This window comes from Mustela nivalis, assembly GCF_964662115.1.
Source record: "Mustela nivalis genome assembly, chromosome: 13".
In the NCBI taxonomy this organism is placed as follows: Eukaryota; Metazoa; Chordata; class Mammalia; order Carnivora; family Mustelidae; genus Mustela; species Mustela nivalis.
The window spans coordinates 90,819,082-90,831,672 of NC_139032.1; the positions used below are offsets into that span (position 1 = coordinate 90,819,082).

At 58.8% G+C, this 12,591-nt stretch overlaps 2 protein-coding genes across 3 annotated transcripts in view; one reads left to right on the forward strand and one right to left on the reverse strand.

Annotated features, from left to right (window-relative positions):
• The window catches only part of KCNT1 (potassium sodium-activated channel subfamily T member 1), a 299,723-nt gene that overhangs the window by 214,045 nt on the left and 73,087 nt on the right, over positions 1–12,591 (reverse strand). The gene's annotated exons all lie outside the window — the stretch shown is intronic.
• Positions 1–12,591, forward strand: part of CAMSAP1 (calmodulin regulated spectrin associated protein 1) — a 57,983-nt gene that overhangs the window by 32,695 nt on the left and 12,697 nt on the right. For both annotated transcript variants that reach the window (XM_082696198.1, XM_082696199.1), the window contains 3 exons: positions 2,296–2,437; positions 9,797–9,936; positions 10,021–10,117. In XM_082696198.1, the coding sequence (XP_082552324.1) occupies positions 2,296–2,437; positions 9,797–9,936; positions 10,021–10,117 (379 nt within the window). The remainder of the gene's footprint in view (positions 1–2,295; positions 2,438–9,796; positions 9,937–10,020; positions 10,118–12,591) is intronic.

The following is a 12,591-nucleotide window of genomic DNA, read 5'->3' on the forward strand; positions in this document are numbered from 1 at the left end:
CAGGAAGGAACGGTCGGATTTCCAGGTTACTCTTGACATTTTATCAAGATGTTACATTCCCTGACGGTGAGATTGACTGTGACATCTCCTAGTGAGTGTGACCCGGGTCATGGGGTGGCTGCAGGAGGCGTGCCTCGTGGAAGGCCACTCGCGTGGCGGAGGGGGACGTCCCTCTCTAGAGACGTCTCGTGGGGTGTGCGGGGCACCCCTGCTTCCTTCCCACCCCTGCACTCGGGGGTGGGGAGCGGGACGGCCAGGCAAGGCTGTGGATTAGGTCAGCAGATTCAGGATTTCTGGAATCCAGTTTAACAGTAAGTGTGAATTTTCCCATAAGAAGAAAGTTAAAAAGTGGGGATTTGGGTCTGCAGTTTTAGCTGTGCTCCCCTTGCTGATGTGCTCAGGCAGCAGAAGCCGTTTGTTGCCCCGTTCCTGTGGGAAACACGGGGCCCTTCCAGTGGTGCGCTTTAGGCTGGAGCTGTGGCGCACAGAGCTTTCCGCAGACTCTTCGTTGCCTGTGCCTTCAGTTTAATTGTTCAGACCAGCCAGTCCGTAGTGTTTTATCATGAGGGAGACACCATGGCTGTCAGCTGGCCAGCGCATGCGTTTGCTGGATTCTGCTTTGTGGTCAACTTTGGGGAGGATTTTGCTTTTCTCTGAGATGCGTTTGTAACCAAGACGAGGACAAGCTTGTTAGGAGAGTTTGTGTGTCTCCGTACTTCTGGAGCCCTGATGGCCAAGGGCCTGAGTGTTAAGTTATGTTACTTAGTGAGGATGTCGTCGGGAATTGAGCCATCCTGTAGGAAGGCGAGTCCCAGCAGACAGTGTCGTAGAGTCTGAAAGACGCGGTCAGGAGCAGTGGCCCTTCCGGCCTTGCGTAGAGGCTGGTAGCTGGGGCCGCGCCTCCAGTGCCTGGTGGACAGGCTCGTGTGGCCGAGCCTGGGGCGCGGCGGGCAGGCCTGGCAGGCTCCGCCACTACACGCTGGCGCTCTGCGGCCTGGCGGGTTAGAGACCTGCCTTGAAGGTAACGAGACAAGCTCTTTGGACCCCGAGGTTGAGTCCTTTTCCCCAATCTTCAGCCCATGCCATCCGTCTTCCACGCAACGCCATCTGCTTTGCTGCATGCCGTGCTCCGTCTGTCACGTGTGTGCTGTGTCGTGTGTGTGGAAGCCTGGCCCGGTGCATGCGCTCTGCTCTGAACCCGGCCCGTGGGCTGTCCCCGTGGCCGCCCGCCGTCCCCGCGGCCGCCCGCCGTCCCCGCTGTCGCGGGCCCTGAGAAACAAGTTAAAGTCTCCGTGAGCACATGTCATGGGCACGGAGGAAACCCGTTCCTGCTTGGACAGGGTTTTGGACGCACGGCCCGCCCCGGCTGTGTCGACTCTTCTGCTGGGGATGATACTCAGACAACTTTAAATTCTTGATTACTCAGTGATGGTTTTTCTTCGGGTGGAATCCGGCATGAGTCTCAGAAATGCGCGGTCGTCAGGACGGACTGGTTTTCTTTCCTGTTTGCCTCGTGTGTTCTCTTCCCCCGGAGCGAGGCGGCTGTGCTGTGAGGGTTGATGCAGAAGAAACGGAGTGCGTGCACGGCGGGACCCCGGGGACGGGCGCCTGCGTGGACTCGCCTCCCCTGGGCGGCATGTGTGTCGGCACACCGTCCCCAGATGTCCTGTGGTGGGGGCCGTGCCGGCAGGCCGGGGGTGGCGCGGGACCCGGTGCACAGCCCCTCCTCGGAAGGCAGGAGGGTGGAGGCCGTGGCCGCCTGCTTGTCACAGGGCATGTGTGCGTGTCCAGTCTCCTGACGCCCTGTTGCGTTTATGAGAAGTCTATAGAATTTTCCTTAACGCGGTTTGGGGAGTTTCTCAAACCGTACCTTAGTGTTGTTTCGCCCCTTTCTTAACGGCTGAGGTTAGGGCTGATCCCACCGAGCCAGGAGCAGAGAGGCAGGTCTTCCGAGCCTCAGTGTCTCACCATTTAACTTGTTTCTCATCGTGCCGAGCGGGCGGCTTTCGGGAGTGTGGCCGCGCACCCTGCCTCCTCTCTCACACGCCCTCAGAGTGGGACAGCCCGGCGGCGTCCTGCTGTCCCCCAGGGTGGCCGTGGCGCTCAGCTCCCCGGGTCTTAGCATGTGTGTTCAAGGCAGAGCACATCATCCGGACATTCAAGCTTTTCCTGTGTGGTTGCCATTGTTCCCGCGTCATCCAGTGGGCATCGTGTCCGCTGTCCACGTGACGGGCTGCAGTGTGGCGGTCGTGAGGGCGCGGCGCGCGTACACTGTTCTCCTTCTGCCGACTGCAGGTGCGCTATCGCCGAGAGCACCTGTCCGCCCGGCAGCCGCCCTACTTCCCGTTGTTGGAGGACCTGATGCGCGACGGCAGTGACGGGGCCGCGCTCTTGGCTGTGGTCCACTACTACTGCCCGGAGCAGATGAAGCTGGACGGTGAGTGCTGCACGCCCCCGGGGGGGACCCGAGCCCTGCGGGGCGCGCCACGCGTGTGTAGGGCCAGATGCATAAAGGGCCGGGGCGTAGCACGTGGAGTCCTTGACCCCAGCCAGGATGTCTGTGGATAGATGCAGACAGACCAGGGGGATGTGCTTATGCTTGACCTGCGTTTTTATTTCACGGAGAAATGGGATTTTGGAAGTATTTGGGTAAAGTCTTAAACTTATGTGATTTCTCTTACATTTCAGTGTGGTTAGGGTTTTGTCTGTCTTGCTACAGTCCATTTGAAACATCTAGAACTGGGGGCCTGGTGGCTCCGTCTCAGCTCAGGCCTTGATCTCAGGGTGGTGAGCTCAAGCCCTGCGTGGGGCTCCACGCCCTCCTCAGTAAAACTGAAATCATCTAGAACCTAGTTGGGGGGCGGCAAGTGTGGGGTGCGTTTCTGAGTGGCTCCCGCATGCGTCCTGCTGGTGACAGGTCAGCTTGTCTCTTAGGTGCATGTAGCCCGGTGGGTAGGGAGGAGACGCAGACGCTCCGTGGACTGCAGGGCAGCGGAAGTGTGCGGGGGCTGCGGGAACAGGAATTCGGGTTTAGGTTTTGCTAAGCATCTTTCCTTCTTTCTGAGGGAGGGAGGCGCAGGCCAGGAGCGTGCCCAGATGACTCCCTTACCGGGAAGTATTTGTGTTAGGCGCGGAGCCCAGGGGATGGAGTGGAGGTTATCCTGCCTCAAGCACGGGGGAGGGGATGTCATAGTGTTTGTAGCTAAAGCAGTAGCTGAGCTTGAAAGAAAGGGGCAGTCTTGGGTTCCAGAGAGGGTCTCTGTCATGGAGTGAAAGGCGTGGCTGGCCCTGGGCCCGTCAGGCCGCTCATGCTCGCCCAGCTCGGGGCTGTGTTTTTAGGAGCATTGTGATCGGACCAAGGAAAGACAAGGAAAGGCCTGTGTATTGGCCTCGGAAAGACTGAGGAGACTTGTCGGAAGCCTGTGGCCCTGGGGCTGGGGTGATCTTTCTTGAGGGAACAGATCTTCCAGGATGCATCGTGGGTGTGAAGGGGTTGACTTGTATGTTGCCCGTGTGGTGAGGGGAAGTTTCTTCCTGATCTAGCACTAGTTGGAGTCTGGGGCCATGGCCGGGGGTGGGGTCTGCTTAAGGCACCTCCAGGAGCCAGGGCTCCCACGTGCCCGCAGACAACGGCCACCCCGTCCTGAAGACAAGCTCCGTGGGAAAGCAGGGCCGTGTGGGGAACGGCACATATGTCAGGTCTGACTCCCAGGCAGGGGTGAAAAGGAATGTTGGAACGAGAAACAGAATGTTCAGAATGAGGAAGGACGTTAGAAAAGAGGTGGGAACCCTAAGAAGGGGGCGGGATTGTTCAGAGTGTGCTGGAACTTTCCTGGGCCTCAGAACCTCGATGGGGGTTTCCATGCCTGTCGCCCTCCGCATTCTGGCTGTTTCTTGGGTCCGCCTTCCGGCTCAGCAGTGCAGACAGCTCCTGGTGCATCCGGCCTGCCCTCTGACCTGTGCGTCGGGGTCGCAAGACAAAACGAGCTTCTGGCAGGCGGGAGTCCCCAGGACAGAGGAGGTGGAGCCACGGGAAGACGTGGCCGCGTTGAGCCTCGTTGCGTCTGACAGCAGCACATCAGCGTGGGTTTTAAAAGTGACCAAAGTCCAGGAGGCACGAATGGAGTCACACCCTTCAGTTCAGTCACGGTAGCTGAGGGGGCGCGTGTACAAGTGGGGGAAGGTGGGGAAGATTCGGCTCCAGGGACCTGGCTTGGTCGAGTGCACGACTGCACAGGGTCTGCGCTTTGAAAATAAGCCAGCCCGGAAGTGTCTATGGAAAATGGATTTGATTAAGGCCCCAAAAGAAGCCTCAGCAGATTGCAGAGAACGGATACTCTTCCCACAATGCAGTCAATGGAGAAATCGTTCTTCAGATCTCTAAAATTTTTAATGTTTAGAAAGCAAAGACGATGCATGGCCGTCCTAGTGGGGGTGTCCAGTGCGAGCTCCCCAAGGGCAGAGTTCCCGTCTGTCCCGCGCCCAGGACAGGTCGGTGCCGGGTGGACCCGCGCCGCCCAGCGAACGGACGACACGCACAGAGCTTGTGCTGGGCAGCCATGGGCAGCGGGAAAGGGCAGGCCTGTGGTCGCAGGGCACGTTCTGGAAAATGAGAACTTTAAAACAATGAACGAACGAGGTTGATCTAGCGCTAGAAGCCCGAAGAAAGCCGAGGGAAGGGGAGCGGCGAGTGGCTTCTCTCCCCTTCCGTCGTCAGCAGCCCCGACAGCAGGGAGCTGAGGTGCGGACTCGGTCTCGGAGGGCGCCGGGCCGCGTCCGGACTCTGAGCAGCGAGTGCCTGGTTACAGTGCGGAGAGGAGGGCGGCGCTCAAGCCGGGGAAGGGGACCCGCTCGCTCCCGAGAAGCCCAGAAAGGCAGCAGGACAGACGCACTCAGGAAGGGACACAGTGGGGACTTGGCAGGGATGCCTGCCGCGAGGGCACAGTCGCTCCTCCTTCAGGCCGCGGTGACCTGACACAGCTCAGGAGATGGGCCACACAGCTCTCGTGTCGCGCGTCTCACACACAGGCGGGCAGGCTTGGTGGCCGGGCGCCCTGAGAGCCGGCCCTGGAGGGAGCGTCTCATTCCGGAGGGCGAGACGCTGCTTCTTGATGTGCGCCTGCCCAGGCGGCTGCCTGCCTCCCGCGGCGCCTCGGGTCCGTCTGCCGCGCTCCCGTGCACACGCCTCGGGTGAATGGGGGGGTGTGGCGCGCACACGGGGTGGGGCTGGGGGGGTGGGGTGGGTAGTACTCAGCCACAAGAGAATGAAATCTGGCCTTTTGCAACCACATGCATGGACCTAAAGGGTGTCAAGCTCCGTGAAGTAAGACAGGTAGATAGTGTATGATTTCACTTACGTGTGGGATGTACAAAAACAAAAACAAAACAAGTCAACGCTGGGGGTGGGTGGGTGGTTGCCGGGGGGGGGGGGTGCTGGGGGGGGAGAGTAAGGACCTCAGCGACAGGAGCAGCCCTGGGGCGACAAGGACAGCACGGGGTCCAGTTGGCAGTGTGGGTGTGGCCTCGTGCGGGGACAGACGGTGACCTCACGTGTCGTGGGGAGCGTCTCGTGACGTATGTAGCTGCCAGCTCGCTCTTCTCTACGCCTGAAGCTAGTGTAATGTCAGCTGCGCGTCAGTCAGTCGAGCCGGGGCGCCCCGGGGCTGAGCGGGTGAAGCGTCTGCCTTCGGCTCAGGTCATGATCCCGGGGTCCTGGGGTACAGGCCCGCGTCAGGCTCCCTGCTCTGCGGGAGCCTGCTTCTCCCTCTGTGCCCCCCACCCTACTCATGTGCATGCTCTCTCTCTGTCTCTAGGAAAAATAAATAAATATTAAAAGAAAGTTGTGCTAATTTCTGTCTAATCTTGCTTCCTGTCATCATATCAAGTGGAATAAAGTAATGTGCTAGAAGACTAATTTTTACCGGCATTTGTTTGTATTAGTAATTTTTTAAGTGACCAAGTGTTTTATATCTCATTGTATGGCATAAGGACAATTTTTATATCATTGAATAAATAAATGAATCTGCAGTGCTAAAAACAAGGGGAACGGGTTCTTCTCTGCAGAAACTGGCCTTGGGCAGTCCCACAGCTGCTGTGGGACCCTCTGGCCGTCCTCCGGGAGAGCGCTGGGCGCCCACTGCCCCACTGCAGAGCCTTCCTCCTGTGGCCTTACCCTTGACTCTGGGCAGCTGGCGATCCCCCGATGTTTGAGGAAGGTACCGGCCTGAACTCGAGGCCAGGTCAGCAGCGGCCACGCAGGAGGCCAGAGAAAACAGATGAGGGAGGAGAGCGGGTCTGGCCAGGGACGGGCGCCGGCAGGACCAGTGCCGAACACGGGCGTGTGGTGTGACGGCACAGACGGCTCTGGAAGTAAGACGTGGCTGCTGAAATTTCAGAGTTCGTGCAAGTGCTGGAGGACAGCTTTGAAGAGCTCTCCCAGCAAGGAGAGTCCAAAAGCAAAGTGGACGGCGGGAGAGAAGACGGGGAACAGTGAGAGGCCCTGTCTGGACAGACAGGACCGGAAGGCGGGGGTCGGCTGCAGAACGTGCCAGAAACAGGCTGTGAGAAGCCGCTGGACGCCTTGGGAGCCCGCCGGTGCTGGGCCCGCGCAGACTGCTGTGGACGTGCTGCGTCTACACAGCCTGCCCTCGGGGTACTGGCCTCGGGGTCCTGCCCTGCCCCTGCCCTGCCTCCGGGAGCCACTGTCCCTGAGTCCTGAACAAAGGAGGACCCATTGACGGTCCTTGGAAGGAGTTTCTAACTACATTCGCAGATGCGAAGCATCAGTATAAAACCCGTGATTTCCTCGGATTGTTCGTTTGTTGCCGGTCCAGTACACGAATCGTTACAGAAAGGGACGAAGTAACGTGACAATTTACTTGGAAGCGTGAAGGCAAAGGGACGCGTCACTGTTCGACTACGTTTTATTTGGGTGCGCGTGAGTCACAGGAGATGCACGGGGGACTCCCGCTGTAGTTTGCTCCAGACGCTGCCTTTGTTCCACGCTGGATTTTCTCTCTCTGGACCATCTGAGAAGGACTTGGGGGACAAAGGCATTCTGTCCTCACAGCAAGAGTCAGGAACGTTCTGTCCTTTGTCGCCGTAGTGTCGCTGTTTGCTATTGCTCCCAGTGCGGGTTCGAGCCCACACCACACCGTAGGTGGTCGTCAGGCCTCTTGTGTGGTGTCCTGTCGTCGGGAGCCGGTTCCCAGTCTTTTTTGTCTTTCTCGGCCTTGACCTTTTGAAGAGTACAGCAGGTCCTTTAATTTGTGGAACATCCCTTGTTTGGGTTTGTCCGTTGGCCCTCCTGCTGAGATCCTGGGCGTGCATTTTTAGCAAGAATGCCCCAGCAGTGGTGTATCTTCCCAGGGTAGGCTGGTGTCGTGGCCCCTTGGGTTGCTTGGTTCAGGAGGTGTCCCCAGGCTTCTCCAGTCTGAGACCGCTAGGATTGCTTTCTCATTAATTCGTCATTTGGGGAAGGGGCTCTGAGACCGAAGCCTGTTTCTCATCAGACTTCGAATTGCTGGTGGTCATGTCCGTCAGCGGCTTTCTCTCTCTGGCCTTTCCTCTTTGCCTGTGAGCCTGCCCCTGAGGGGAGTGACGAGCCTTCTTGCCCCTGCCTGTGTGTTGGTCTGACTCGGGGGCTCGAGTTCTTGCTGGTCCAGCGCTTGTGACCCACGTGTTCATTACTCTGTCGTGGGTTATCGCAGGTTTCGGACACGTCATTCTGAAGAATCAGAGTGTGGGGACTTGGCTCTATGAAGACCAGGTTTTGTTGAACTTTACATTGGCCAAACCGGTGGTTTAGGCCTGGGAGAGTCCATTGGTGCCGGGGAGGCGCCTGGTGCCGGGGACGGGTGGCCACCGGGGGGAGGCCGTGAGGTCTCAGTCTACCTGAGGCGGGAGTCCCTGCCTGGGATGAGACACCTGCACCCGAAACACGAGACTTAGAGGATTTGGGGAAGAAAAAATAGGAAAATATTTTTTGGACATCAGCGTTGGGATGAATTACTGAAATTACAAAACAACCACAAGCGATAGAAAGAATTATTACATTTAACCATATTGAAGGTCAGGGCGCTGACCAAGGAGCACTGTAAACAAAATGAAGTGACAGATGATAATCCGTGAGAAAATGCTGGGACCAACAGACAAAGGGTCATTGCTCCGTCCTGCCGTAACCATGGTGAGCGGAGAGTCTGCAAATGAGAGGACAAGGAGCAGCCCGCAGAGAAGGGACAGGCGTCGCAGAGGACGTCAGGGGTGCCCCCCGTGGTCAGGGAGGTGCCATTTCAGAAGGGGGACCTCACGCTCGTCCAGGTGGCGGGAGCTCCGAGGCTGGCTAACGCCCAGCTGTGGCAGGTGGAGCCGAGAGCAGGTGGCCCGGTGTGCGGAGCGCGGCTCCTGCTTACCCCGCTGCCTCTCGGAGAGCCGCAGGAGCTGCGCGCAGAGTTGGTTCTCACGGCGTAGCAGTGGGAGTTGGAGGACGCCGGCCAGCTGTCCACACGCAGGACTGAAATCTCCCGCCCACACAGACGGACGGGGAAACGTAAACCTGAGCTTGGGGAAAGACAGGCTGCAAAATGGCAGGTGGCCTGTGTTACCCAGAGCGTCCATTAGAGAAAGCTGGGTCGTGGTGCCATGTGCATGGACACCTGTGCGGGCACGGGTGCCACAGCCGGAGAGAGCCGCAGCCTTGGGCGCGCGGTGGGGGTGGGCTTCAAGACTGTCTGTGGGATTCAAGCACTGGAAGAGACCAGAATCAGATAAGGTGTGCTGTGATCGCTTCTCCCGTCTGCGTGTGGGTGCTCTGGGATCCGGTCCCTGCATTTGTCAGTTTTACAATCTGCACTTAAGATAGGGACGCGCTTCTGAGGTCTGCCGGCGCTCACAGTTACTGGGTTTCTCTGGAGGCGTGGGGCAGGCTGGGTTCCTCCGCGAGGGGGGCGCACGCAGATCTCAGTTGTCCTGCTTCCAAACTCTTGGCGGTGGCTTCTTGAAAAGAGTTATTTTCAAATAAGTTCCACTTCTGGCATTGTGTGTGTGTGAGCTTGCGGGCAGGGCTCCCGGAGTGCTCGGCTCGGCTCCTCCACGCTGGCTGGAGAGCAGCTGCCTTCCCCCCGCTCCCCCGCCCCCCAGCCCCAGCACTCAGGACTCCGGGGTGGGGGGGCCCGTGTGTGAGCTGACCGCTGCAAGGGTCTGGCATCCTGTCAAGCTGCATACCTGGGAAATTGTCCTGCCCTGGATGCCAGTGGCCAGCGGTCCCCAGCCGCGTTGCTGGAGGGAGACTGCTGCTGCATGTGGTCTCCTGGTTTTGTGCGTGTGTGATTAGAAGTATTTGCTGTTATTCCTTGGAAAGCCTGACATTTCCTGTTTGGTACCCCTGTCCCCACCCCCTAGGGGAGATCACGTCTCGCAGGGGGTTTGCGGTTGGCGAAAGAGACGCAGTGGAACATTCGCCAGCTTCGTACGGCAAGGCCCTTGGAGAAGCCACAGGGTGCTGCCGCTGTCCGTTTTGGAGCCCGTCTTAAATCCCAGACGGTTTCTGTTATGCGTTTTAGGTGTTAACAGTTAAATTCAGGTCCTGGAGATTCTCGGATCTCTTTGTTGAGTGTTTGCTTACTGTACTTAGTGTCACTCATTACATTTCCTGTGACGTTTAATCCGTGATGCTGCCCTTTCACAGCCGCACTCCCTCCGTTCAGCATGTGTTCAGGGCAGAATTAGACACAGGCGTGTACGCGCACCTTGGGAGCAGAGTATCCCCAGGGTCAGCCACTCCTGTCTTGTCCGGCAGACATATGCCTGAAGGAGGTCACGTCCATGGCCGACAGCCTGTACAATATCCGGCTTCTGAGAGAGTTCGCCAACGAGTACCTCAACAGATGCTTCTATCTCACGCTGGAGGACATGCTCTATGCTCCCCTCGTGCTGAAGGTGACCGTGAGTTAGTAAAGACGCAGTTTCTAAACCCCTTTATGAGTAAGCTGCTTACTGTGTGCCTGGTTTTGTTTCCTTCAGCCGAACGTCATGGTTTTCATCGCCGAGCTCTTCTGGTGGTTTGAGAACGTCAAACCGGATTTCGTCCAGCCCAGGGATGTTCAGGAACTGAAGGACGGTGAGTGGCAAGCCTTCTGGGAGGAGATGGTGGTCTTGTCCGAGCTGCCAGGTACAGCGACAGGAAGGCGCCCGTCACGGGGCTCTGCCTTTCTGCGCAAGGCTGTGTTTAACTGCTTTCTCCTGGGAACACGGAGCCCTGGGCAGCCGTCTTCGCTGCCGTGTGCTGCTGCGCTGTGGCCCGCGGTGGTCACTGCACGAGCTTTTCCGCTCTGGGCCTGTGCTTGTCCACAGCATCAGAATCCCAGCGTATTTGGAGAAGGGCTTTTGGGGCTTCTGGTTAGCCTTCCTGGAGGGGGGTGTACGGCTCTGCTCTCGCCCACGAGGAAGGAGAAACATCTGTTGACTGTGATCTAGGATCAATCTGCCAGCCCTGGGAATCAGCCAGGACCCTGGGAATCCAGGGAGGGGGGAGAGCATCTCCATGTCCACATGGTTCCTTGTTGAGGATCTAAAAAGCCATAAAGGAAATAGAAATCTGATGTATTAAAATTAAGGTGTTTTTCATTGAAAGAAAGTAAAGAGTTAAAAAAAAAGAAGTCACAGTGGGGAGAAGGTGTTTATGATATGTACAACAGTTACCTGCTGTTGGAGTGTGTCCCTGCTGTCTGACATCCTGGTGCCCAACACGTGTCCCTGGCGTCTGGCGTGACCAGTGCCCGGAGCGTGTCCCTGGTACTCGAAGTATATAAAAGCTCATCCATATCAGTAAGAAAAAAGAACAGAAAAATGAGCAAGAGACTGGAATAGGGAGTTTAAGAAAGCCGTACTGCAGACGCCTGGTAACCTTGCGGGGAAGGGCTTAGCCTACTTAGCACTGGAAACACCACTGCTGGGCAGACACCCCACCAGATTGGCAGTAAGACAGTCGAGCAGGGCCAGGGCTTGGGGCGGGAATGCAGGTGCAGCTCTCTCCCCTTTTGTTTTTGGGGTGGCGGGTCACCGCAGCTCAAGGGCCTGTGCATCCCCTCTTGCCCGAGAGGCCGGAGCCTGTCCCGCCCCTGCCAGCCGGCCCCATCCTCATTGCCGCCTCACTGGCCTCCTTCCCGTGGTGTCCTGTGAGGTCGCGCCCTGACCGTGACCCTTCTCTGCACCGTGGTCCTTGCTGTGCTCTCCTGGGAGCCCCAGCTCCCAGCAGTGTGTGTGGAGCCCGGCCGGCACCAGCGGTGCTGATGGGAACGAGATGCCTCGTGGTGACCATTCGGTGTTGTGACCTGTGCTCTGGCCGCAAGAGCTGGCCTCCGAAGGGGGTGGTGGTTTTTCAGAAGAAGGAGGGAGGCGTGCAGGCAGCCGTGCAGGGCAAGGGGGCACGTGTGAGGCTGCCTGTGGGCTGTGGCCTGCCTTGTGGGACCCACGCGACCCCTCTCTTCTGTAGGGCATGTCCTGGTCTGGCACTGGCCGCGTGGGTGCCGGGCAGTCCTCCAGGCTGACTGCGTGTGTCCGCTCAAGGCTGTCACTGGTCCTCCCACGTCCTCACGGTGGGTCTGGTGGAGTTGACATGCCACCAAGTGGTCACTGGGTCTCCTCTGCGGGGCTGTGGGCCACCTTTCGTCTTCCAGGTGCAGGCCCGGTCCTGCCTCTGGCTCGTCCACGCGCGAAGCCTTTGTGCCCACGTAGTGGGGTCCACGGGCAGCCCAGTTGGCAGCGGCCGGCAGCCTAGTCCGCATTCTGAATTGACGTGCTGTTTGCCAGGCTCGGGCTTTTCTGCCAGCTGGCCGTGCCGTGGCTACGGGCAGGAGCTGGGGTGGGGCCGCGGCGGACGTCACCCACAGCCGGAGGCACCAACAGCTTCTGGGCGTGGTTGGAGGCCGGTTTGCCCTCCTCATTGGGAGCGCGGGATGGCGTTCTGCTCAGGACACGTTGTCCTGGGTGACCTGTGGCCGAGGCGTTTGGTCTCCGCCGTGCCCAGTGTGTGCCGGGTTGCTTTGTTGGTTTGTCTAAAGACGTCCTTACCTGGGCAAAAGAGGGTGAGCGAGTGTGTGCACGCTTGTGGGGGGGCAGAGGGACAAAGAAGCCCAGGCAGACCCTCCAAGCGCAAAGCCTGACACGCGGCTCCATCCCAGGGCCCCGAGATCATGACCCGGGCGATGCTAAGGGTCGGACGCTTCGCCGACAGAGCCCCCCGGGCGCCCAGTAAGGGCTTGGTGTGTGGAGGGGGTGGCTCCCTGTGGTGGGCGGCGCGGCCCTGCAGTCCGCGGTTGTCACCCATGTTTCTCCCCTTGGGACTTGGCACCCTGTGGCTCTTTTCCTGCCACTGACGCCTGCAGGGCCGAGGGTCTGCGGAGCTGTGGGGCCTGGACCTGTGGAGGGGCCCTTGCCTGCTCTGTGCTCCCCGGCAGGAGCTGTGGTCCGGTCGCCGTGTGACCTCCAGGACCCTCCTTCACGGCGGCGAGATGGTGTCTTGTGTTTGACCTCAGATGGTTGTCCTACCCCTGCGTCCCTAGTTCTAGCTCTGAGGTTCTGTTTCCCTGCTGG